The sequence below is a fragment of the Nerophis lumbriciformis genome, linkage group LG08, assembly GCF_033978685.3.
Source record: "Nerophis lumbriciformis linkage group LG08, RoL_Nlum_v2.1, whole genome shotgun sequence".
NCBI lineage: Eukaryota > Metazoa > Chordata > Actinopteri > Syngnathiformes > Syngnathidae > Nerophis > Nerophis lumbriciformis.
The window spans coordinates 39,627,615-39,653,795 of NC_084555.2; the positions used below are offsets into that span (position 1 = coordinate 39,627,615).

General features: G+C 39.0%; 2 protein-coding genes across 5 annotated transcripts in view; one reads left to right on the forward strand and one right to left on the reverse strand.

Moving 5' to 3' along the window:
* The first annotated feature begins 2,202 nt into the window (after nucleotides 1-2,202).
* LOC133611788 (protein FAM181A-like) lies at nucleotides 2,203-5,896 on the forward strand. Its single transcript, XM_061968921.2, has 2 exons — nucleotides 2,203-2,517; nucleotides 5,112-5,896. The coding sequence occupies exon 2, from the start codon at nucleotides 5,174-5,176 to the stop codon at nucleotides 5,894-5,896; it is 723 nt and encodes a 240-aa protein (XP_061824905.2). The 5' UTR covers nucleotides 2,203-2,517; nucleotides 5,112-5,173.
* Nucleotides 5,883-26,181, reverse strand: part of LOC133611786 (ankyrin repeat and SOCS box protein 2-like) — a 29,378-nt gene continuing 9,079 nt past the window's right edge. For 2 of the 4 annotated variants that reach the window (XM_061968918.2, XM_061968917.2), the window contains exons 4-8: nucleotides 22,315-22,560; nucleotides 22,076-22,247; nucleotides 18,683-19,244; nucleotides 18,460-18,613; nucleotides 5,883-6,395 (exon numbers count right to left, since the gene is read on the reverse strand). In XM_061968918.2, coding sequence (XP_061824902.2) covers nucleotides 6,265-6,395; nucleotides 18,460-18,613; nucleotides 18,683-19,244; nucleotides 22,076-22,247; nucleotides 22,315-22,560 — 1,265 coding nt within the window. In that variant the 3' untranslated portion in view covers nucleotides 5,883-6,264. The remainder of the gene's footprint in view (nucleotides 6,396-18,459; nucleotides 18,614-18,682; nucleotides 19,245-22,075; nucleotides 22,248-22,314; nucleotides 22,561-26,181) is intronic. The other 2 variants (XM_061968919.2, XM_061968920.2) reach the window with 2 other exon arrangements.

The following is a 26,181-nucleotide window of genomic DNA, read 5'->3' on the forward strand; positions in this document are numbered from 1 at the left end:
AACAAATGGAAAATTCCTATGAGGAGTTTTATTGTACATCTATAAACAAGCTTATTGGTGTGTCTCGTGGGACAGGCGAAAGTTAAGTCGGAGAAAATGCAGTTGTTTATAAATTATTTAATATTTCTCTGCGGCCTGGTAGCAAATGTGCCACGGACCGATACCGGTTCCCGGACCGGTGGTTGGGGACCACTGATATAGAGGATCTTTGACGAGAGCTTTTTTTCAGTAGGTAAGTAAATAAAGGATATTTGGTTAGTGTTTTGTTGTTAGTCATTAAAAAACATTAGAGAACTTATGATTGATTTAACAATGTATTTAGTGCGGTTGGCAACTGCACTGCATCGTCGTTATGAAGTGTTTCTAATATCTTATTTAATAAATAAGTGTGATATTTTGGTAACTTGTCGAGCGACATGAGGCAGGTGAAACGATTAGAGTGTTACTTTTATAAACTATTTCATACAGGCCCTGTATTGGAGCTTATTGATTTAGTGCATGGTGTGGTCAGGAAAACATTTGGCAACACATATTTTGCCCTCCTGTTCCTGTTTTTAAGTAAGTAGGTAGGTAAGTAAGAAAGTAACATTTATTTGCATAGTACCTTTCACAGACCAAAAGCCACAAAGTGCTTCACAATACAGTTAAAATATCTGAAATTACACACAATAAAAAGGTCAATATAAATATACCATATAAAAACACAATATAAAAATAAAATAAAATACAACGTAAAATCATAGCAGCCCAAGAGTAACTAATGACACAGATATATATATATATATATACATCTTTAAGAGTTATTTCTTTCTATAGTCATATTTGAAATAGCTAGTGTTTTGAATTTGAACACTTTCTATTTTTTCTCCATCTCGTGTCCGATGGTGCACTGTGAGTTACCTTGAGCTTGGGAATGTGAGGAGTAGACATACTCCTTTTCTTTCGCTCATCCTGTCTCATGGTAAGTAGAACAATGGACTTGTGTATTCGCTCTGAAGGGTGGGGGCTATTGGCATATTGAAGAAGAGAGCGCTTCCGTAATTGTTTTAGATCAACTTCGCGATGCGAATGTGTTGTTTTTAGGTTGGTCTCTCCAAAGCTTTGGAAATAAATTGCAAAACATAAATTCTGTAGGGGTCATCACTTATACTCAGCATATATGTCATTACAAAGAACTTGGGATTGACCAGTAACTTAAATTCCCTTGGAGGAACATCTGGTCCAAAGCGCAACACTAAATAAAAGCCTGAACAAAAAAAAGTGTCTTAAGTTTGCTTTTGAAAAAAGCAGCCAAGCTCCCATTCAGTTCGGCATAACACATCCTGTAGCATGTAAAGAGGTTACAGACATGGTGCTGGAGGACTTGTTTGTTTCCCCTATTTTTAAATGCAAAAGTTGCCAAGTATGGTCAGGACTCCTGTTTTTCTTCTACACCAAACTCATCCTACTATGCCGTGGTGGGGTCGGGGGTCTATACTAAGTCCTGATTGATTCATTGATTGATAAGGCGGTGTGTCCCAAGATTTTTTTATCCCACGATGCAAAATTTACTGGAAGAACACAATCCTAAGGGGCTACACGTGCACACACACACACACACACACACACGCACACACACTCACACACACACGCACACACACCAGCCTTCTTTCCTCAGCCCCCACTTGAATGAGGGGATGAAGACCAATTAGCATTTCACAAGTATCCCTTTCCTCCTCTATTGCCACCTTCCCTGCAGAGTCCGAAGCTTTTCTCCTCTTGTCCTGAGTTGGGCCTTGTTGTTGCCGTTGGCAGGGTGACAGTATTCGAGTGTGCAAACTTGTGCTATTGTCCGTTGGCCAGAGGGAGTCATGGAGACCCTATAATATGACACAGGAAAATGTTTGCTGATGGCAATTCTATGGGCTTTGTCCCCACTCTTTCTCCTTCATGACGACTCGATTTAAGTCTCTAAATGTTTGACTACAAATGCAGGAGTGCTATCCAGGCTCCTTCTGCCTTTGTCCCGTCGGGTTTGAATGAGTAATTCAGCCTTTGTGTGTCTCGATTGAGGGGGCAAATAGAAAGACAAGATTCTTCAGCGTTCAAGACCCTTTCCATGGTTATGCACTCTTTAGATCACACCCCCCTTCCTCCCTTCTTCTCTTCTTGCTACAGCTGACATCACTTGTAGATCCCAACTTCATTCAAAAGCATACATATTTACTACAATGCATGCATCAAAGTGCAAATCAAGCCTATTTTTAAAAATCTATACAAGCATAGCCAGAATGACAAATAGCATTGCTTAAGTGCTGGTTGTATTTCTCTTGAGATCTCCATGACAACAATTTGCAATGGTGAAGAATTCGATAGCAGGACGCTCGCAGGCTGATTGGGGTCCATTGTGAGGGCCTGAGGTCGCTGATTGGTTCAAGGGAAGCGCCACAACTACAAGGAGTTTATATTCATTCAACTTGCTGAAGTACCCCCAAAAGCAGGCTGGGCACTGCCAGAGAGCTGCATCTAACGCCACTGGTGAGTAATATGATTTATACATGATCAATCATCTTTTTGCATTAATTATAAAATATTTGTATCAATACAAGGGGTTTCAAAGTGTGACGCATGTAGTGAGCTTCCTCTCAGAGAATAGAATACTCCTAAAGTCTCCAAAAAATGAATTTTAGTTTCCCAGCATTTTCTACTCTCAGATTCTGTGTCCTCTAACCATAGGAACTAAATAGTTTAATTTTGCTTGACATACTGTTGCATCCAGTATTCACAGCACTTCACTTTTTCCACATTTTGTTATGTTACAGCCTTATTCCAAAATGGAATAAATTCATTTTTCTACACACAATAAATACCTCATAATGACAATGTAAAAAAGTTGTTGTTTTTTATTTTTTATTTTAGCAAATGTATTACAAACAAAAGACTAAGAAATCACATGTACATAAGTATTCACAGCCTTTGCCATGAAGCTCAAAAGTGAGATCAGGGGCATCATGTTTCAACTGATCATCCCTGAGATGTTCCTACAGCTTAATTGGAGTCCACCTGTGTTAAATTCAGTTGGTTGACATGATTTGGAAAGGCAAACATGTGCACTTGTGTGTGTGTATATATATATATATATATATATATATATATATATATATATATATATATATATATATATGGTGCCACACTTGACAGTACATGGGAGTGCACAAACCAAGCATGAAGTCGAAGGAATTGTCTGTAGACCTCCAAGACAGGATTGTCTCATGGCACAAATCTGGGGAAGGGCACAGAAAAATATCTGCTGCCTTAAAACTCCCAATGAGCACAGTGGCCTCCATCAGCTGTAAATAGAAGACGTTTGGAACCACCAGGACTTTTCCTAGAGCTGGCTAGCCGTCCAAACTGAGCGATCGCGTCACTCTGTCAGAGCTACAGCATTCCTCTGTGGAGAGAGGAGAACCTTTCTGAAGGACAATCATTTTTGCAGCAATTCACTAATTTCTTAATAAAAAGTTTGCCAAAATGCACCTGAAAGACTCTCAGACCATGAGACACAAAATTCTCTGGCCTGATGAGACAAAGATTGAACTTTTTGGCGTGAATACCAGGCGTCATGTTTGGAGGAAACCAGGCACCGCTCATCCCCAGGCCAATACCATCCCTTCAGTGAAGCATGGTGGTGGCAGCATCATGCTGTGGGGATGTTTTTCAGTGGCAGGAACTGGAAGACTAGTCAGGATCGAGGGGAAGATGAATGCACCAATGTACAGAGACATCCTGGATGAAAATCTACTCCAGAGCGCTCTTGAACTCAGACTGGGGCGACTACAGGTGGGAGAAATAATCGATTTTTAGATGCATCGCAATTTGGACATGGGCAATGATAAAATTGATTTGTAATTGATAATGGATTTATTGTAAATAAAGTAATGCAGACAGTTCTAAAATGTGTCTGACTGCAGCGAGCCACCTCACCGAGAGATCCGACCAGCTCCTTTTTATTAAAGTGCACTTATGTTCCAGTTTTGCATACATTTTCATTAATTTGATAAATGTGATGGGACTTTCTTCTTACATATTCACTATTTTTAAAAGTTGTCAGTGATAAACGCTTATTTAGTGAAACGAAAAGAAATGTAAAATTGCATCAACATGCATTAATTAAAGATGCATCAATAATCGATTTTTAATGGAATTGTAGCTCCTGAATGGTAATCGTAATCGAATCATGAGGTGGCCAAAGATTCCCACCTCTAGAGGCAACGGGCAATTTTTCAGCAGGACAATGACCCTAAGCACACAGCCAAGATAATAAAGGAATGGCTCCAGGTCAACTCTGTAAATGTCCTTGAGTGGCCTCGCTGGAGCCCAGACTTGAATCCGATTGAACATCTCTGGAGAGATCTGAAAATGGCTGCGCACCGACGCTTCCCATCCAACCTGATAGAGCTTGAGAGGTGCTGCACAGAGTAATAGGCCAAACTGCCCAAAGATAGATGTGCCAAGCTTGTGGCATCAAAAAGGCTATAACTGAGGCTGTAATTGCTGCCAAAGGTGCATCAACAAAGTATTGATTAAAGGTTGTGAATAATTATGTATACATGTGATTTCTTACGTTTTTATTTTTGATAAATGTGTAAAAGTTTCTTTAAAAAATATAAATAATCACATCATCATTATGGGATATTGTGTGTAGAATTTTGAGGACAAAAAATCATTTATTCCATTTTGGAATGAGGCTGTAACATAACAACTTGGGAACAAGTGTTAGTGCTGTGAATACGTTCTAGATGCACTATAACTAAATCTAACTTAATAGGTTTAAAACCAAAAAAAGAGTTGTTCTTTATTTTTCCTTAAATCGCTGCCTCTCCTGAAGTCATCTGCCACCATTTGCTGTACCGCTTGTCCACATTAAAGGGTCACAGGGAAGCTGGAGCCTATCCCAGCTGACTTCAGGTGAAAGGCAGGACACTGTGCTCGTTATTATTGATTTGCAATGGAAGGAAGGAATACTTGCACACAATTCCTTATCTACAATGTTTTTAAGTGGATTTAAGTGCACCTTGTGCCATGTGGTTTTTATTGTGATGATCTAAATACAATATTATTATCACCTGCAGGTTTTGATGATGGACTACAAGTCTTAACATGGGTTGATACATCCCACCAACAAAAGGATAAAATGGCGAATGCAGACAGCGAGGTGAGGACTTTGCTCAATTTTGTAAATCTGGCGTCCAGCGATATCAAGGCAGCCTTGGATAAATCGGCGCCATGCAGACGCTCCGTGGACCACAGGAAGTATCTGCAGAAGCAGCTCAAGCGCTTCTCTCAGAAATACTCCCGGGTGCCAAGATGTCACTCACTCCGGTCTGCACAGTGTGCCAAGCCCACGGGCGGCGCTGGCGTGCGGGTGGCAGAAAAGGGTGCGGGTGCTGTAAATACAGACAAAGTGGGTGGTTCTGTGGAGCAGGTGCCCATGAGGAAACGCCAACTACCAGCTTCTTTCTGGGAGGAACCCAAACTGCACTCTCAGTCGGGACTGAGGAAAAGTCAGCAGGCCTCGACGCAGACGAGAGAACACAGGAAAAGTCACGACGAGGACGGAAAGGTCTCGAAAGAGGCTCTCAAATTGGAGCGTCTCTCTCACCGTGTGTGCTCCTGCTGCCCTTTCCAATTCCACCACCACCATCATCATCATCATCATCAGCAGCAGCAGCAGCAGCAGCAGCAGCAGCAGGTCATCCAGGGTCACCTCATGGTGCCGCATCCTGCTATCGGACTGTGGCGCAAAGCCGAGCCCGAGAGAGCAGAGCAGAAGATTCACACTCACGTTGTGGTCAAACCTATACCCACCAAGCCCGCCATCCCCTCCCCCATCTTCAGCGTGTTTGGCTTCATTTAACAAATCAGACTAACTATTAATAGTCCTCAAGCACTTCATGGAATACTATTTTTTGCTCACGTCTAGAGGACTAAAATGCACTTCTTCATGTTCTGTTTCTCTGATGCCACGCAGTAAGTTGACAGGTTTCTACTTTTAGGCTCAAGGCAATGTTTGATACGACTGCTTCCGATTCTTAAATAAACGATTCCCACAAGAAGTCCCGTGGGCTTAAGTTCATTTTTATCCAGAGTCCCTGTGAAATCAAAGGAACAAAATCATCTTTAAAGAAGACAAAGTCATATCTTAGGAGTTTTTAAATAGATAGAATGCTTTACAGATACATTAGATGCAGTCAAAACAGGTATAAATGTATTTGATGAAAGGTATCAGTCCTTCACTGTGAGGTATCTGATCAGGCTTCCTGGCAGAGGTAAGCTTGTGAGGGATCTCAGTCTGCTTGGACTCACTTGGCTGCGGATACTTAATCTGCAAAGGTGCCGCAGTGGACGAGGTGACACTACAGAAACACACACACAAAAAATATGCATAAATATGAATGTGTGCAAAGAAAAACTCTTAACTACAAACCCAGTTTCCATATGAGTTGGGAAATTGTGTTAGATGTAAATATAAACGGAATACAATGATTTGCAAATCCTTTTCAACCCATATTCAATTGAATGCACTACAAAGACAAGATATTTGATGTTCAAACTCATAAACTTTTTTTTTTTTTTTTTGCAAATAATAATTAACTTAGAATTTCATGGCTGCAACACGTGCCAAAGTAGTTGGGAAAGGGCATGTTCACCACTGTGTTACATGGCCTTTCCTTTTAACAACACTCAGTAAACATTTGGGGACTGAGGAGACACATTTTCTTAAGCTTCTCAGGTGGAATTCTTTCCCATTCTTGCTTGATGTACAGCTTAAGTTGTTCAACAGTTCGGAGGTCTAAGTTGTGGTATTTTAGGCTTCATAATGCACCACACATTTTCAATGAGAGACAGGTCTGGACTACAGGCAGGCCAGTCTAGTACCCGCACTCCTTTACTATGAAGCCACGTTGATGTAACACGTGGCTCATATGTTGCTCCAAATCCTGTATGTACCTTTCAGCATTAATGGTGCCTTCACAGATGTGTAAGTTACCCATGTCTTGGGCACTAATACACCCCCATACCATCACAGATGCTGGCTTTTCAACTTTGCGCCTATAACAATCCGGATGTTTCTCTTCCTCTTTGGTCCGGAGGACACAACGTCCACAGTTTCCAAAAACAATTTGAAATGTGGACTCGTCAGACCACAGAACACTTTTCCACTTTGTATCAGTCCATCTTAGATGAGCTCAGGCCCAGCTAAGCCGACGGCGTTTCTGGGTGTTGTTGATAAACGGTGTTCGCCTTGCATAGGAGAGTTTTAACTTGCACTTACAGATGTAGCGACCAACTGTAGTTACTGACAGTGGGTTTCTGAAGTGTTCCTGAGCCCATGTGGTGATATCCTTTACACACTGATGTCGCTTGTTGATGCAGTACAGCCTGAGGGATCGAAGGTCACGGGCTTAGCTGCTTACGTGCAGTGATTTCTCCAGATTCTCTGAACCCTTTGATGATATTACGGACTGTAGATGGTGAAATCCCTAAATTCCTTGCAATAGCTGCTTGAGAAAGGTTTTTCTTAAACTGTTCAACAATTTGCTAACGCATTTGTTGACAAAGTGGTGACCCTCGCCCCATCCTTGTTTGTGAATGACTGAGCATTTCATGGAATCTACTTTTATACCCAATCATGGCACCCACCTGTTCCCAATTTGCCTGTTCACCTGTGGGATGTTCCAAATAAGTGTTTGATGAGCATTCCTCAACTTTATCAGTATTTATTGCCACCTTTCCCAACTTCTTTGTCACGTGTTGCTGGCATCAAATTCTAAAGTTAATGATTATTTGCAAAAAAAAAAAAGTTTATCAGTTTGAACATCAAATATGTTGTCTTTGTAGCATATTCAACTGAATATGGGTTGAAAATGATTTGCAAATCATTGTATTCCGTTTATATTTACATCCAACACAATTTTCCAACTCAAATGGAAACGGGGTTTGTATTTCCATTCAACATAAGAGCTGTGTCTCATTTGAAGCCTAGAGGAACAGCTCTCTCTACTGCATCTAATTGGTCACTGCAGCACCTGGTCCCAATGCTTGAGGAAGAAAAATTATTTAATATACAACACTTAAAACCTTTAGTATATCAGTATGTGGGATTACATTATGGAATGGACTAAACAAAGAAGACAAACAAAGTACCAATATGATCAAGTTTAAGAGGCTGTTCAACAAAGTACAAGGAAGAGGAATTTTGATAAACGTCTTGAAATGTATTGAGAATTAGATATTATTGATCCCATATGTGAATCGTTATATATATATTCATTGATGTAAACTGTGTTACAAGTTGAGAACAGGGAGTGAATACATGAAACTGCTATGAAGTGGAAAGGGGTAGGATTAATAAATGTTGTTTCTTCCTACTCTTTTTTGGAGATGTTGTAATAAGAAATGAAAATATGTGTAATATGGGATGTATTATGTTGAAATTGTATACATATTAAAAATAAACCTTCACCTTAACCTAAACCTAACATTTAATAATATAATTTATTATTACAATATTATTTAATACTGTACAATACAAAAATACTTGATTTTCAAATTGTTCTCATTTCATTAGGATAACCTTTATTAAGTGTAAAAGTCATGTTTTACCCAACTTTTTAACATTCCTTAAATGCCATAAGTATTAAGAGAAGTTAACCGCTGTATACCAAAATTAAATAAACATATCTTTTTTTTAACTGAACTAAAACTGCTACCGTCACCCAATGTCATTTTATAAGCTCTATTGGAAGTAATAAATATGGTCTGTCACATATTGTGTGCTCAAAATGATTGGTTATTGAATATGACCCAAAAATCCCTTTATAGTTCAGATTCTATGGTTGCCATCACACTTTGACTCATAGAAAACTGGTACACTTCTGTGGTGGAAACGCAAAGAGAATTGCTGTAATCATTGCTGAAAATGGTACGGTCTCACTGAAGTGGTTATGCGATGATTTATATTATGCAGAGCAAAAAACAATTATGATCCATGAACACAGGCACATCTGGAGAAACTGTCTTCTTGCACGTCAGGCAAAATAAGTATTTGATTATACTGATTTCATAAGTTTACCACATTTCAAAGAGAATTTGCATGGCAGGTTGATTTTAACAAAGAGCACGGATTGTACAAAAAAACCCCAGAAAAAATAATATTAAATTAACGCTATTATTTTTTCTGTGATTGAGGCAAAAAAGTATTTGATGAAGAATTATGACCTCTACAGACCAGTTACTGTATGTGCCCACAGAGCTTTCAAATACGTTTTCTTAAAACACTCTTTTATCTCATTATAAGGTAGCATAAAGTGCTTTGAAAAGTATTTTATAAACCAAACCCACATTCAATCACAATAAAAACTCACTTCAAAATATTAAAGCAGAATTTCTAAGTACAATATTAGCAAAATTAACTTTAAAACGGCACATGCCTAGTAATGGGTGAATATATTGTTGATTTATCCATTCTGTGTGAGATATAATATAATACTGATATTTATCCCTACTCAATCCAATGCAAGTAGACTGTAACACATTAATTACAGACGATCACCACATATTTGTGGTTTGGTCTTTTCTCTATATACATATTATTTTCTTTGCTTTGTAAATAATTACTGTACTTTTTGTATGGTAACTTCAATAGAATGTGCTAAATCTATGAATCTAGTATAGGGTGCTGTATCATAAGTCAATACAAAACATTTTGCAGCAGGAAGCCACTTTGACAAGTGATGTGTGTTTGAGTTAGTGGTGTGCGATACCACTGATTTTCTTTCAGAGTAAAATTCAGTCTGGTATCGGCAATACAGATCGGATACCGATACATGTGCAAATATACCTATATTGTGCCTGGTAAAATTTGAAATGTATTAAGAATTGCTGCTTTTGGGGAATCATCTTCAAACAATATAAAATCACAGGGCATAACAGATAATGACGTTATTCTGCACTTAATACGTTGTCTTGCCTGTATTTATATTCAAGTCAATAGTGTCTCCAAACAACCTACTTAGACAAACTTTATTGATCCACAAGGAAACGTGTTCCAATAAAATGATTAATACACTTGCTGATTTATGATACTGAGTGACTCATAATAATAACTCATAATATTTGCCAGTATTTTTCTTAAATAAACAAATGACAGACTGAATGACTGAGCACAGCACACTGTACCGCTGCGCTTATGTATACCAGGCAGAAGAAAAATTGGTTCCCAACAATCTTGTTTCATTTAGACAAGATCTCAAATATTTAGTTGTGTTCCTGTTGATAATAAACATATTCTTAAATGCCTTAAGCATCAAAAGCATACATATTTTGATTTGAGAATTACAAACCCCGTTTCCATATGAGTGGGGAAATTGTGTTAGATGTAAACAGGGGCGCCGCTAGGGATTTTGGGCCCCATGAAAATAATCTTTACAGGGCCCCCAACACAGTGTCATTATTTTTTCTGTATTATAATTTCATCATCATTAGGGGCCTCTCTGGGCCCCCCTCCATCATGGGCCCCTAGAATCTGTCTCCTTTACCCCCCCTTTTCGGCGCCCCTGGATGTAAATATAAACGGAATACAATGATTTGCAAATCATTTCCAACCCATATTCAGTTGAATATGCTACAAAGACAACATATTTGATGTTCAAACTGATAAACTTTTTCTTTTTTGCAAATAATCATTAACTTTAGAATTTGATGCCAGCAACACTGACAAAGAAGTTGGGAAAGGTGGGAAAGGTGGCAATAAATACTGATAAAGTTGAGGAATGCTCATCAAACACTTATTTGGAACATCCCACAGGTGAACAGGCAAATTGGAAACAGGTGGGTGCCATGATTGGGTATAAAAGTAGATTCCATGAAATGCTCAGTCATTCACAAACAAGGATAGGGCGAGGGTCACCCCTTTGTCAACAAATGCATGAGAAAATTGTTGAACAGTTTAAGAAAAACATTTCTCAACCAGCTATTGCAAGGAATTTAGGGATTTCACCATCTACGGTCCGTAATATCATCAAAGGGTTAAGAGAATCTGGAGAAATCACTGCACGTAAGCAGCTAAGCCTGTGACCTTCGATCCCTCAGGCTGTACTGCATCAACAAGCAACATCAGTGTGTAAAGGATATCACAACATGGGTTCAGGAACACTTCAGAAACCCACTGTCAGTAACTACAGTTGGTCGCTACATCTGTAAGTGCAAGTTAAAACTCTCCTATGGAAGGCGAACACCGTTAATCAACAACACCCAGAAACACCGTCGGCTTCGCTGGGCCTGAGCTCATCTAAGATGGACTGATACAAAGTGGAAAAGTGTTCTGTGGTCTGACGAGTCCACATTTCAAATTGTTTTTGGAAACTGTGGACGTCGTGTCCTCCGGACTAAAGAGGAAAAGAACCATCCGGATTGTTATAGGCGCAAAGTTGAAAAGCCAGCATCTGTGATGGTATGGGGGTGTATTAGTGCCCAAGACATGGGTAACTTACACATCTGTGAAGGCGCCATTACTGCTGAAAGGTACATACAGGTTTTGGAGCAACATATGTTGCCATCCAAGCAACGTTGCCATGGACGCCCCTGCTTATTTCAGCAAGACAATGCCAAGCCACGTGCTACATCAACATGGCTTCATAGTAAAAGAGTGCAGGTACTAGATTGGCCTGCCTGTAGTCCAGACCTGTCTCCCATTGAAAATGTGTGGCGCATTATGAAGCCTAAAATACCACAACGGAGACCCCCGGACTGTTGAACAACTTAAGCTGTACATCAAGCAAGAATGGGAAAGAATTCCACCTGAGAAGCTTAAAAAATGTGTCTCCTCAGTTCCCAAACGTTTACTGAGTGTTGTTAAAAGAAAAGGCAATGTAACAGTGGTGAACATGCCCTTTCCCAACAACTTTGGCACGTGTTACAGCCATGAAATTCTAAGTTAATTATTATTTGCAAAAAAAAAAATAAAGTTTATGAGTTTGAACATCAAATATCTTGTCTTTGTAGTGCATTCAATTGAATATGGGTTGAAAAGGATTTTCAAATCATTGTATTCCGTTTATATTTACATCTAACACAATTTCCCAACTCATATGGAAACGAGGTTTGTACATACAAAATATTCCAAGCATTTTTTCGGTTATCAAAAATGAATGCAAATATCTGCTTGTCTTACAATTTCAAATTATCCATCTATCTCTTCTTAAAAAAATATAATAATCAAACACAAGTGCCAATGCAAATTGTGTAAGGAGGCCATTAAACACTTATAGTCATATATATTCACTGTTACAAGCGGCCCTTTAATAGTAGCCATATTTACTATGTGGACCTCTATAAAAACAAGTTGGACACCTCTAAACCCTATAATATTCCTCTTACAATCATTAAATATATCTTAATTTCCGTTTAACACGATAATAAACGATTATAGGCATACAATATAGAATAGTGTTTGTACAAAACGTACACTTTAATCATGTGCAGATCGTTACTGAAAGAACGATACTGTCAATACCAAATTTCTATGCTCTAATATTACAAACCCCGTTTCCATATGAGTTGGGAAATTGTGCTAGATGTAAATATAAACGGAATACAATGATTTGCAAATCCTTTTCAACCCATATTCAATTGAATACGCAAATACAAGATATTTGATGTTCAAACTCATAAACTTTTTTTTTTTTTTTGCAAATAATAATTAACTTAGAATTTCATGGCTGCAACACATGACAAAGTAGTTGGGAAAGGGCATGTTCACCACTGTGTTACATGGCCTTTCCTTTTATCAACACTCAGTAAATGTTTGGGAACTGAGGAGACACATTTTTTAAGCTTCTCAGGTGGAATTCTTTCCCATTCTTGCTTGATGTTTAAGTTGTTCAACAGTCCGGGGGTCTCCGTTGTGGTATTTTAGGCTTCATAATGCGCCACACATTTTCAATCGGAGACAGGTCTGGACTGCAGGCGTTCCAGGAAAGTACCCGCACTCTTTTACTATGAAGCCACGTTGATGTAACACGTGGATTGGCATTGTCTTGCTGAAATAAGCAGGGGCGTCCATGGTAACGTTGCTTGGATGGCAACATATGTTCCTCCAAAACCTGTATGTACCTTTTAGCATTAATGGCGCCTTCACAGATGTGTAAGTTACCCATGTCTTGGGCACTAATACACTTCTATACCATCACAGATGCTGGCTTTTCAACTTTGCGCCTATAACAATCCGGATGGATGAGGTGGCGACTTGTCCAGGGTGTACCCCGCCTTCCGCCCGATTGTAGCTGAGATAGGCTCCAGCGCCCCCCGCGATCCCAAAGGGAATAAGCGGTAGAAAATGGATGGATGGATGGTTCTTTTCCTCTTTGGTCTGGAGGACACGACGTCCACGGTTTCCAAAAACAATTTGAAATGTGGACTCGTCAGACCACAGAACACTTTTCCACTTTGTATCATTCCATCTTAGATGAGCTCAGGCCCAGCGAAGCCGACGGCGTTTCTGGGTGTTGTTGATAAACGGTGTTCGCCTTGCATAGGAGAGTTGTAACTTGCACTTACAGATGTAGCGACCAACTGTAGTTACTGACAGTGGCTTTCTGAAGTGTTCCTGAGCCCATGTGGTGATATCCTTTACACACTGATGTCGCTTGTTGATGCAGTACAGCCTGAGGGATCGAAGGTCACGGGCTTAGCTGCTTACGTGCAGTGATTTCTTCAGATTCTCTGAACCCTTTGATGATATTACGGACCGTAGATGGTGAAATCCCTAAATTCCTTGCGATAACTGGTTGAGAAAGGTTTTTCTTAAACTGTTCAACAATTTTCTCACGCATTTGTAGACAAAGTGGTGACCCTCGCCCCATCCTTGTTTGTGAACGACTGAGCATTTCATGGAATCTACTTTTATACCCAAGCATGGCACCCACCTGTTCCCAATTTGCCTGTTCACCTGTGGGATGTTCCAAATAAGTGTTTGATGAGCATTCCTCAACTTTATCAGTATTTATTGCCACATTTCCCAACTTCTTTGTCACGTGTTGCTGCCATCAAATTCTAAAGTTAATGATTATTTGCAAAAAAAAAATGTTTATCAGTTTCAACATCAAATATGTTGTCTTTGTAGCATATTCAACTGAATATGGGTTGAAAATGATTTGCAAATCATTGTATTCCGTTTATATTTACATCTAACACAATTTCCCAACTCATATGGAAACGGGGTTTGTATGTATATATATATATATGTATATATATATATATATATATATATATATATATATATATATATATATATATATATATATATATATATACACATATACACATATATACAGTTGTATTGTGTCTCGTGGCGCACATTGTTAGTGCTGGCCTGGTAATTTGACGTTCAGGGATCGAATTGGGGTTGGGTACGTTTCAATTTGTTACTTTGCACAAAAAACATTAATTATTAAACAATTTATTTCCAATAAATATGTTTTAGTACAAAATAATGCGTGTAATTAATTTCAAGTTTGATTTTTTTTTTTAAAAGTACAAAAACTGTTTGACTCACTGTCAAATGTGATTTTAGCTTTTAGTCAGAAGAACTTATGTTGTCAAGTTCACAGAACAAATTTCTCATCACAACTAAGTAAGAGTTATGACAACTTCAGCTAGAAAAGAAAACAATAATAATAAGTTCAGTTACCTTTAGAAAGTAAGTCACTGTGGGACTTTCAACTAACACGCATGCGCCAGCAAAGTGACATCACGCGCAGTGTCGAACATTGAAAATCTGATAAAATAAGTTCAACCAACATCGTTTTTCGTTCTTTTAAGTAATGTTTCCCAGTGAAAATTACATGATACAGAAGCAAATTACAAGTAGTATCAATTGCCTCCATGGGCGGCATGGCTTAGTGGGTGGAGTGGTCGTTTTATAGATTGCCAATCTGTAAATGGAGGGCCTGGTCAACCTCATGTTGAGGTTCCTTGCTCCTGATAGCTTGAGGTTAGTGATTTGTGTGTGAATGGGTGAATGTGATAATGTATGTTTGTATACATATGCTGAGGTACAGTGATGCGCTATGTAAGTACAGACCATTAACCATGTTGAGCCAACTTAACTTAGGGTTGTAGGAACTTGATAAACTATAATGAGCCAACTCATTTTAAAGTTATCGCAACTAATATCTTAGAGTTCATCTTACATCAGACTAGGGTTGTACGGTATACCGGTACAGGTATAGTATCGCAGTACTAATGAATCAAAAACGGTACTATGCTCTGTTTGAAAAGTACCGGTTCCCTGGCATGACGGTGCGTCGTCACGTCATGACATTGCTGGTTTTGCGAGCAGAGGAGCATGTTCGACAGCACACAATCACAGAGTACTTCCAAGCAGACAAGGTGTGTAGACAGAAAAGGGAAACGGACGCATTTGGCCTAAAAACTGACGATAAAGGTGAAGCTATAACACTGAAACGCCCTCAGGAAGAGGTGCTTTAAGACATGGCTCGCTAGCTAGCGGCGAACGTCCATTCGCAGTTGGCAGTGTTTAGCTACTTCTAAAACACTAATCCTCGCCTCCATGGCGATGAATAAAGTAAGTTTCTTACAAGTATCATCCCTGCAGGATGAGGAATAGCTAAACATGCTTCACTACACACCGTAGGAGGATACGATAGCTAACTGCTAACAGCAAGGTAGCACCCTGAATGTTAGCAAATTTCATGGATGGATCTACACCTGACATCCACTGTAATGATACCAAGTACAAGAGCGTATTTAGTTGATACTTCTATGATTACATCGATATTTTCTATCGTCACAAACTCTTTTTTCCTTTTTTAAAAATTCATATTGTGTTTATAAACTCAGGAAATATGTCCCTGGACACATTGGGACTTTGAATATGACCAACGTATGATCCTGTAACTACTTGGTATCGGATCGATAACTAAATCTGTGGTATCATCCAAAACTAATGTAAAGTATCAAACAACGGAAGAATAAGTGATTATTACATTTTAACAGAAGTGTAGATAGAACATGTTGAAAGAGAAAATAACCAGATATTAACAGTAAATGAACAAGTGGATTAATAATAAATTTTTACAGTTTGTCCCTCATAATTTTGACAAAATAGAATGATAAATGACACAATATGTTACTGCATACGTCAGTAGACAAATTAGGAGCCTTTGTTTGCTTACTTACTACTAAAAGACAAGTTGTCTAGTATGTTTACTATTTTATTTAAGGACAACATTGTTCTTTGATTGACATATGTTTAATGTGCCGTAAGATTTTTTGTTAAAATAAAGCCAATAATTAAATTTTTTGGTGGTCCCCCTTATTTAGAAAAGTATCGAAAAGTATCGAAATATATTTTGGTACCGGTACTAAAATATTGGTATCGGGACAATACTACATCAGACTGAATGTCAACTCATGCTTTCAGGTGTACAAACCCTGTTTTCATATGAGTTGGGAAATTGTGTTAGATGTAAATATAAACGGAATACAATGATTTGCAAATCCTTTTCAACCCATATTCAATTGAATGCACTACAAAGACAAGATATTTGATGTTCAAACTCATAAACTTTTTTTTTTTTTTGCAAATAATAACTAACTTAAAATTTCATGGCTGCAACACGTGCCAAAGTAGTTGGGAAAGGGCATGTTCACCACTGTGTTACATGGCCTTTCCCTTTAACAACACTCAGTAAACATTTGGGAACTGAGGAGACACATTTTTCAAGCTTCTCAGGTGGAATTCTTTCCCATTCTTGCTTGATGTACAGCTTAAGTTGTTCAACAGTCCGGGGGTCTCCGTTGTGGTATTTTAGGCTTCATAATGCGCCACACATTTTCAATGGGAGACAGGTCTGGACTACAGGCAGGCCAGTCTAGTACCCGCACTCTTTTACTATGAAGCCACGTTGATGTAACACGTGGCTTGGCATTGTCTTGCTGAAATAAGCAGGGGCGTCCATGGCAACGTTGCTTGGATGGCAACATATGTTGCTCCAAAACCTGTATGTACCTTTCAGCATTAATGGTGCCTTCACAGATGTGTAAGTTACCCATGTCTTGGGCACTAATACACTTCTATACCATCACAGATGCTGGCTTTTCAACTTTGCGCCTATAACAATCCGGATGGTTCTTTTCCTCTTTGGTCCGGAGGACACGACGTCCACAGTTTCCAAAGACAATTTGAAATGTGGACTCGTCAGACCACAGAACACTTTTCCACTTTGTATGAGTCCATCTTAGATGAGCTCAGGTCCAGCGAAGCCGACAGCGTTTCTGGGTGTTGTTGATAAACGGTTTTTGCCTTGCATAGGAGAGTTTTAACTTGCACTTACAGATATAGCGAGCAACTGTAGTTACTGACAGTGGGTTTCTGAAGTGTTCCTGAGCCCATGTGATGATATCCTTTACACACTGATGTCGCTTGTTGATGCAGTACAGCCTGAGGGATCGAAGGTCACAGGCTTAGCTGCTTACGTGCAGTGATTTCTCCAGATTCTCTGAACCATTTGATGATATTACGGACCGTAGATGGTGAAATCCCTAAATTCCTTGCAATAGCTGGTTGAGAAAGGTTTTCTTTAAACTGTTCAACAATTTTCTCACACATTTGTTGACAAAGTGGTGACCCTCGCCCCATCCTTGTTTGTGAATGACTGAGCATTTCATGGAATCTACTTTTACACCCAATCATGGCACCCACCTGTTCCCAATTTGCCTGTTCACCTGTGGGATGTTCCAAATAAGTGTTTGATGAGCATTCCTCAACTTAATCAGTATTTATTGCCACCTTTCCCAACTTCTTTGTCACGTGTTGCTGGCATCAAATTCTAAAGTTAATGATTATTTGCACAAAAAAAAAATGTTTATCAGTTTGAACATCAAATATGTTGTCTTTGTAGCATATTCAACTGAATATGGGTTGAAAAGGATTTGCAAATCATTGTATTCCGTTTATATTTACATCTAACACAATTTCCCAACTCATATGGAAACGGGGTTTGTAATATACTTGACACTATAAGTTGACCCAACTTAACTCAGCCAAAGCAACAAGATGACCTGACTGAGTTTAGATGAGTCAAAACATTTTTTTTACAGTGCATAAATAAAAAAGTGTTAAAAATTGGTATGATGTGTAGTTGGAGGCCTGAAAAAAAAATCTGCTTTGGGCCCCAATGTAGCCTGACTGTACTTTATCTGCATCTGTATTAGTATCCTTTGCCAAAATGTAATAGGTCTACCCTGAACTCATGATTATGATTGTGACTTGATGTTTCTTTAACTTTTAACCTAAAAATGTGGTTCTACATGACAGCAAACTACATGCACAATAATAAACACATTGCTGTATACATCTCCTGTGCAGAAAAATTAACTGTGTGAGTGACCTACATGACTTCCTCTTTACAGCTCTCCATTCGTTCTGGCTGTCTAGCAGTTGAGTGAGTTTGCCGCACAGTTGAACGTGAGCGACGTGCTCCAGCAACAAGTCGACGATCGGTCCAGCACATTTTCTCATAAGGGGTGTTGACATCCATTCACAAAACTGAAAAGCGCCAGAAAAAAGCAATAATTACATTTACTGATGACATTGCACACGTGTTATTTCTTGCACCTGTGTCACTTCATGTGGTGGTTCAGTGCAGCTTATGGTGGCAATAGTTCCCATATGGGATTCTTCTGGATGATGGCTTGAGCCGTGCGTGCATGTGAAGCAGGAGAGGGCATCACAGCCATTATCCAGAAGGCAGCTGAGTAGAGGCAGGTTATCCTTGCAGAGCGCAACAACCGCAGGGAACGTTGCGGCCCAAGATGGGATTGTGGCGTTGACGTCAGCCCCTCTCTGCAGCAACAATGTCACAGTGTCCATGTTGCCTCTGTGCACAGCCAGCAGTAGAGGACAGACAGGGTCCAAGTCCAGGCTGGCACCTGCGTGCAAGAGCAGCTCTGCGGTCTCCGTAGAGCCGTTGGCGACGGCAAAGTAGAGCGCTGTCTTGCGTCCGTCAGCATAGAGCGCGGAGCGAGAGGGGGTCAGCGTGGAGTTGATGTCTGCACCTGTCTTGAGGAGCGCAGCTGCTACTTGGGGCCGATTGTGTTCAGCTGCCAAGTGCAAAGGACTGATCCAACTGTGGCGAAGTATGGTGCGGCTCGTCACAGGGACAAGAAGAGACACGATCCTGGAAACAAAGTAACTAAGTTGAGACAAATGGTAGCGTGACTGCTGCAGTTACTCTGCATTAGGACAGTTGTACTTTCCTAATATAATGAATCACAGAACAAATGTTACAGTTATTACAGAGATGTTATAACCCATATCCTAATCAATTGTTAATTGATTAGGATATGGATTTAAATAAAAAAAACAACCATTTAAGCAATGGACTCGCTGGCAAACCCTGACAGGGAAAATACAATACAATTTAAATGTGCGCTACTTTGCTCTTTTTTTTTTTATTTACTTAAAAGTCACAAGTCAACAATCCTCTATATCAGTGGTCCCCAACCACCGGCCCGGTACCGGTCCGTGGATCGATTGGTACCGGGCCGCACAAGAAATTAAAAAAAATACAATTATTATTTTTTTTTTTAATTTTATTAATTCAACATAAAAAACGCAAAATACACTTACAATTAGTGCACCAACCCAAAAAAACTCCCTCTCCCATTTACACTAATTCGCACAAAAGGGTTGTTTCTTTCTGTTATTAATATTTCTGGTTCCTACATTATATATCAATATAGATCAATACAATCTGCAGGGATAGAGTCCGTTTTTATGACAAAAAACAAAAAAAAAATTTGTATTTTATTTTTTTTAATAATTTTTGAAGAAACTAGAATATAAAACATGTTTTCAGTTATTTCACCTTTTTTCTTAAGTACTCCACATGTGTTCATTCATAGTTTTGATGCATTCAGTGACAATCTACAATGTAAATAGTCATGAAAATAAAGAAAATGCATTGAATGAGAAGGTGTGTCCAAACTTTTGGCCTGTACTGTATATGTGCGTGCGTGCGTGTGCGTGCGTGCGTGTCCTGTCTATAATGTCTAGCCTACATACATAGATATACTGTATAAGTATAAATACATACATACGGATGCATATATATGCATGGATATATTTATATATATGTATAAATTAGGGGTGTAACGGTACACAAACATTTCACGGTTCGGTTCATTTTCGGTACAGTAAGAAAACAACTAAATTGGCAAAATCTTCCACCAAAATTTTTTTTTTTTGTGGAATATTTGATGTGAAGTAATCGGAACCTTGGATAGGTCAATAATTCATAATAACATTGATTTTGATTCAATATTATGTTTTGACAGTTTGAAAGAAAAAAAAACAGCTTTGTTTTATTAGTCAACATTGCAACTTTTTCTAAATTACATTTAACCTTTAAGCTTTTTTATTTCACTTTTGTTATGTTTTTGTTTATTTTAATAGTATTTTTAGAATGTGCCGTGGGCCTTTAAAACATTAGCTGTGGGCCGCAAATGGCCTCCGGGGCACACTTTTGACACCCCTGTTATAGATAATAAAAAATTAAATCTGATAAATCCATGGATAAAAAGCAGAGCCTGGCGACGCATGCGCGTTTATTATAACTCTCTCGCTCTCTCTGTCTCTGCCTCTCCCTCACGAATGCTGCTGCGCGCACAATTTGTTTTGTTTTTAACCCCTTCTTAACCCTGAACGTACATTGAAAATACACGCAACCCTAACTCAAAATGCCGGACATTTGAGGCATTTATGAAACTCCGCCCTGACAGCCCCGCAAAAGAGGACATGTCCGGTGAAAAGAGGACGTATGGTCAGTCTATCGTAGCCCGTTAGCTGCTAGCATGCCGTGTGTTGTGCCTCAGTGTGCATTGTTGACACAACGTGCGTTACGCTACTTAATATGTCCGTGTGGAAACTCGCTCGGTACACCTCCGAACCGAACCGGAACCCCCGTACCGAAACGGTTCAATACAAATACACGTACCATTACACCCCTAGAATAAATATATATAAATACAGTATATATGTATATATTTTTATATATATATATATATATATATATATATATATATATATATATATATATATATATATATATATATATATATATGTCTTAATAAGGTTATCCAAAAAATAGTGCTCGATACCGTAGTAGAGCGCAATATATGTATGTGTGGGAAAAATATATATATATATGTATGTGTGGGAAAAAAAATCACAAGACTACTTCATCTCTACAGGCCTGTTTCATGAGGGGTTCCCTCAATCATCAGGATGAGGGAACCCCTCATGAAACAGGCCTGTAGAGATGAAGTAGTCTTGTGATTTTTTTCCCCACACATACATATATATATATATATATATATATATATACATATAAATATATATATATATTTATACATATATATAAATACTATATATATACAGTATATTGCCCATCCCTAATAGCACTGTGGCCTCTGTCTACTCTTGCATAACATAACGTGTGTATATTGCGAGATGAAAGGGATAGAGAGACGAACGTTAGTTCGAGTTCTTATTTACTTATATATGCCATGCTGGCTGGATGCATGTGGATTTTCAAATGGTTTCGCAGGCCGGATGAAATACTTCCCCAGGCCGGGAGTTTGACACCCGTGCTCAAAATAACAGAGTGCTATGCTGTTTGGAAGGACACACTACAATTAACAGTAAAAAAAAAAGACCCCGTACAATAAAAAAGTGCTTTGCTGTTTTTAGGAATCAGCTGCAAAAATGTTAGTTAATCTGAACTGGCGATGCAGTCTGGTGTTTTTCACAAGTTGGATTTGGATCCATCACTTGCCAATAGGATACAATGATGCTCCATTAAATTAAACTCTACCTAGCAACAAGAATGCAATGTGAACAGGAACAGGGATCTCATTACATCGCTAACTTTTTAAATTTTAGTTGTAAAGTATATTGCCATGAAAAGGTTGTATTAATATGAAGATATGTTAAAATTAATGAACCTACTTTTGGTGTCCATTTTGAGCTGCAACATGCAGAGGCAGCAGTCCTGAGTCGGCAGGTTTATTCGCGTCTGCATTTTTGGACAACAACAGTGCGACAATGTCTTCGTGGCCATTTTTGCTGGCCTCATGCAGCGCCGTGGCACCATCACAAGTCTGCATGTTTACATCGGCCCCTATGAGGAAACAAGTGTGCAAACTATAAAGTTTCATACTAACAACGAGCACGCCAGCAATTGTTACCTTTTCCAATGAGGTAACTGGCGGCCTTTGAACGTCCTAGTTGAGCTGCTACAATGAGCGGTGTGACGCTGTACGTGTTAGACGGGTTAATCGTGGCTCCGGCGTCTATGAGGATGTCACACATTGTTATGTTGCTATGGGATACGGCCTCATGGAGCGCTGTCCAACCCTGAGCACATCGCTGGTTTACTGTGGCCCCGAAGGAGAGAAGGAGGCTCACTATGTCCACGTTGTCCAACCTGCAGGCTGCCGACACACAAATATTACCATTAATAATAAATGTTTTTATAGTCAACACATGAACACACATCACATATCCAATAAAAAGGCTTTGGACGATAATGCAGAGTTTTAATTGACAGTTTTGAAAAGGTATAGATCAAACAATACTGTAAGTTTATTATTGAGCTTGTAGTTTGTAGCGATGTGTGATCCTTTCCATCTGAGGCAGTGATTTTCAAACTGAGGCACGGGTACCACTATTGGTATGCCAGGCTCCATCTAGAGTTGTGCCAAAGATCACTTAATTAAAGTACAGTGTTTTATTTTCCTATATTCAAACACATTGTTACTGTTTAAATTGTGTGTAATGTCACAGTGGCCTAAAATACTAAATATACTTCTTAAATTAAAGGTCTGCCATGATTTCAATGAATACTTAGGCCTACTATGCTACTGTATTTTATTGTTAACCAAAATATTAGGTTCTTAGTATGATGCAGTGCAGTTCTATAAGCAGAGCAATCAAACAAATATTTTTTTGTCATACAAAGAACTAAGCAATTGTTCTGGGCACCATTCTCTATGGGGCGTTTAGAGTTTATAAATAAAGTTGATTTGATTTGATTTGATTTGATTTAGATAGGAAAAAAAGATACATTTTTGGGGACGCCAAGCAAAAATAAGCTAGAACCTCCACCGGATACAGGGGGACGTTGCTATATTTAGCACTTTACATATAGTAAAAATAATCCAAATTAGGTCAATCTATGCTAAACTATCAATTCATGAACATTAGAGGTGGGCTGTATCGACAGTATCGATAAGTGTAGTATCAGTATCAGACTAATACTAGAGTGATAAGATCAATAGTTTTTTTAGTTGTTGTATATGTCTATTTTTCTAAATATCTTTATTTTATGTGTTGTTCTTGTTGGTAAAAAGTGCAGCAGGGATAGGCTCCACAATCCCTGTGACCCCGAGATGATAAGCGGTAGAAAAATGGATGGATGGATTTTGTACAATTGACTTTATTTTGCTGAAACAATTGAATGTACTATTGCTTGGATTTAGATACAACGTCACGTCCGGCTCACGTAAGATGCCTGTTGGTCAAATGTGTACTGGGTGCCATTTAGCCTTTTTCAAAGAAAAATCCCTTATGCTTGCGTTGTTTTTAGACTTTACGAATCGTTCAAATCGTGAAAAGCATAAAAGTTTCTTCAGAGTTCCTCGAGAGGTAAACAAGAAGGGTGGAAGAGTGCAAGATTTTACGAAAGACGACCAGAAAAGTGGCACGCACTTCATTCCAAAGGGACCAGAGAACACGCAAGTTTGCACTGATCTCTTTGTTTAAGGTTTGTTTGATATACTTTTAATGTTTAGTATTTCCCATTTAAGTATTATCTTAATATTATTTGTATTTTATCTTGTTTCGGAGTTGTTCAAACGCATTTTTGCTACGAGTGTTAGGTAACACACCAAGTCGCCGAGTCTAAATAAAATAAGCAAAATGTGAACAAAAACTAAAAGAGTTGAGCTTTAACCAAAGACAACAATCATAATTGAAGCATTCAGCACATACACAACATTGAGATCCATAGTTATATTTTGATAAAGATGGGGAAACGGCGCGTGCAACAACAACAAAGCAACAAATACGACTGTAGACGCATAGTTAAATCATGAATTGCAAACTTACTCGAGGAAAAATGATGCATGATTTATCCTGGAGCATCTTGATACCAATTTCCTTGACCCATCCACATACAAAGAAGTTGTAGACCTCCATGCTTTTCCAAGTTTTCACCTTTTTTGTCATGTAGAATGACGTCTGGAGCACAAAATAGCTCAATATGTCTCCTTGGGATCACATGACAAATCTTTTGATAACATATAGGGATCTATTACATTGTATAGTTGGATTTTATGCCCATATTTGCTTTTTGTAGGAAGATCTAGGCCCCTTGCATACTCAGATAATTCCCGGGCTGCTTGTTGCACAACAGCTATCTTGGCTTGGTTGACTACCACTGTTTTTCACTTCCGGGAAGAAGTCACGTGACGGAATACAAGCAATATAATAGAATGCCTTTAATTAATATTATTTGTTAACCACGCTATACTGTTGGATAAGCTCAGAGCAATCGGATTTGACAAAACCTCATCGAGCTGGATGCAATCTTACTTGGAGGGGAGGGAACAGGTGGTAGAGGTGAACGGCATCGTGTCCCCCCTCCCTCTCAGTAAGCTGTGGAGTCCCCCAAGGCAGTATATTAGGGCCTTTACTGTTCCTAATATACATAAACAACTTGTCATCAGCATGCGACTGTGAATTGTTCTTGTTTGCGGATGACTCGGCCCTGCTGATATCAGACAAGGACAAGTCACAGGTGGAGAAAATCCTCAGTGCTGAACTCTGCAGAACTTGCACCTGGCTCGCTGACAACAAGCTATCCATACACTTGGGTAAAACGGAATCCATCCTGTTTGGGTCCCACATCAACCTTAAGAAAGTCAATGACTTCACTATAAAAGTGGGTGACATTGTTATCACCAGGAAAGATGAGGTCACCTACCTAGGTTCCATTCTAGAGGCTAATCTTTCCTGTGATAAAATGGCAACCAAGGTAATCAAAAAGGTCAACCAACGAACGAGATTTCTCTATAGAATCTCCTCTCTGGTCAACAAAAGCACCATGAGGATTCTAGCGGGAACTCTCGTTCAACCCTTTTTCGATTACGCATGCACCTCCTGGTACCCTAGCACCTCCAAAACCCTCAAATCTAGACTCCAAACATCCCAGAACAAGCTAGTCAGATTACTTCTAGACCTCAACCCCAGATCACACCTCACTCCTACCCACTTTTTCAAAGTGGGCTGGCTCAGGGTGGAGGGCAGAGTAAAACAACTTGCACTGAGCCTAGCCTATAAAATTCGCTACACCTCCCTGATACCGAAGTACATGTCAAACTACTTCCTTAACGTAAATGACCGCCATAACCACAACACCAGGGGGAGCTCCACTAACCACGTTAAACCCAGATTCCGATCTAACAAAGGTCTTAACTCATTCTCTTTTTATGCCACATCAATGTGGAATGCACTCCCAACAAGTGTAAAAGAAAGGGCATCTCTATCTTCCTTCAAAACCGCAATAAAAGTACACCTCCAGGCAACTTCAACCCTAAACTAACACCCTCCCCGGATTGTTAATAATCAAATGTAGATACTTTTTCTTATGCTTTCTGAACTCTCTCTCACTCTCTCTATGTCCAATACTTGCTGTACATATCCTACCAAGTCAGACCTACACTGTTTCAATGTCCATTTCTCTGTTGTCAATTGTTGATGACTGAAGTGATGATAACAACCAAACCTAACCCCCCATCCCACACCCCGGATTGTAAATAATGTAAATAATTCAATGTATATACCCTGATGATTATCTTGTGTGATGACTGTATTATGATGATAGTATATATCTGATAGTATATATCTGTATCATGAATCAATTTAAGTGGACCCCGACTTAAACAAGTTGAAAAACTTATTCGGGTGTTACCATTTAGTGGTCAATTGTACAGAATATGTACTTCACTGTGCAACCTACTAATAAAAGTCTCAATCAATCAATCAATATTGTT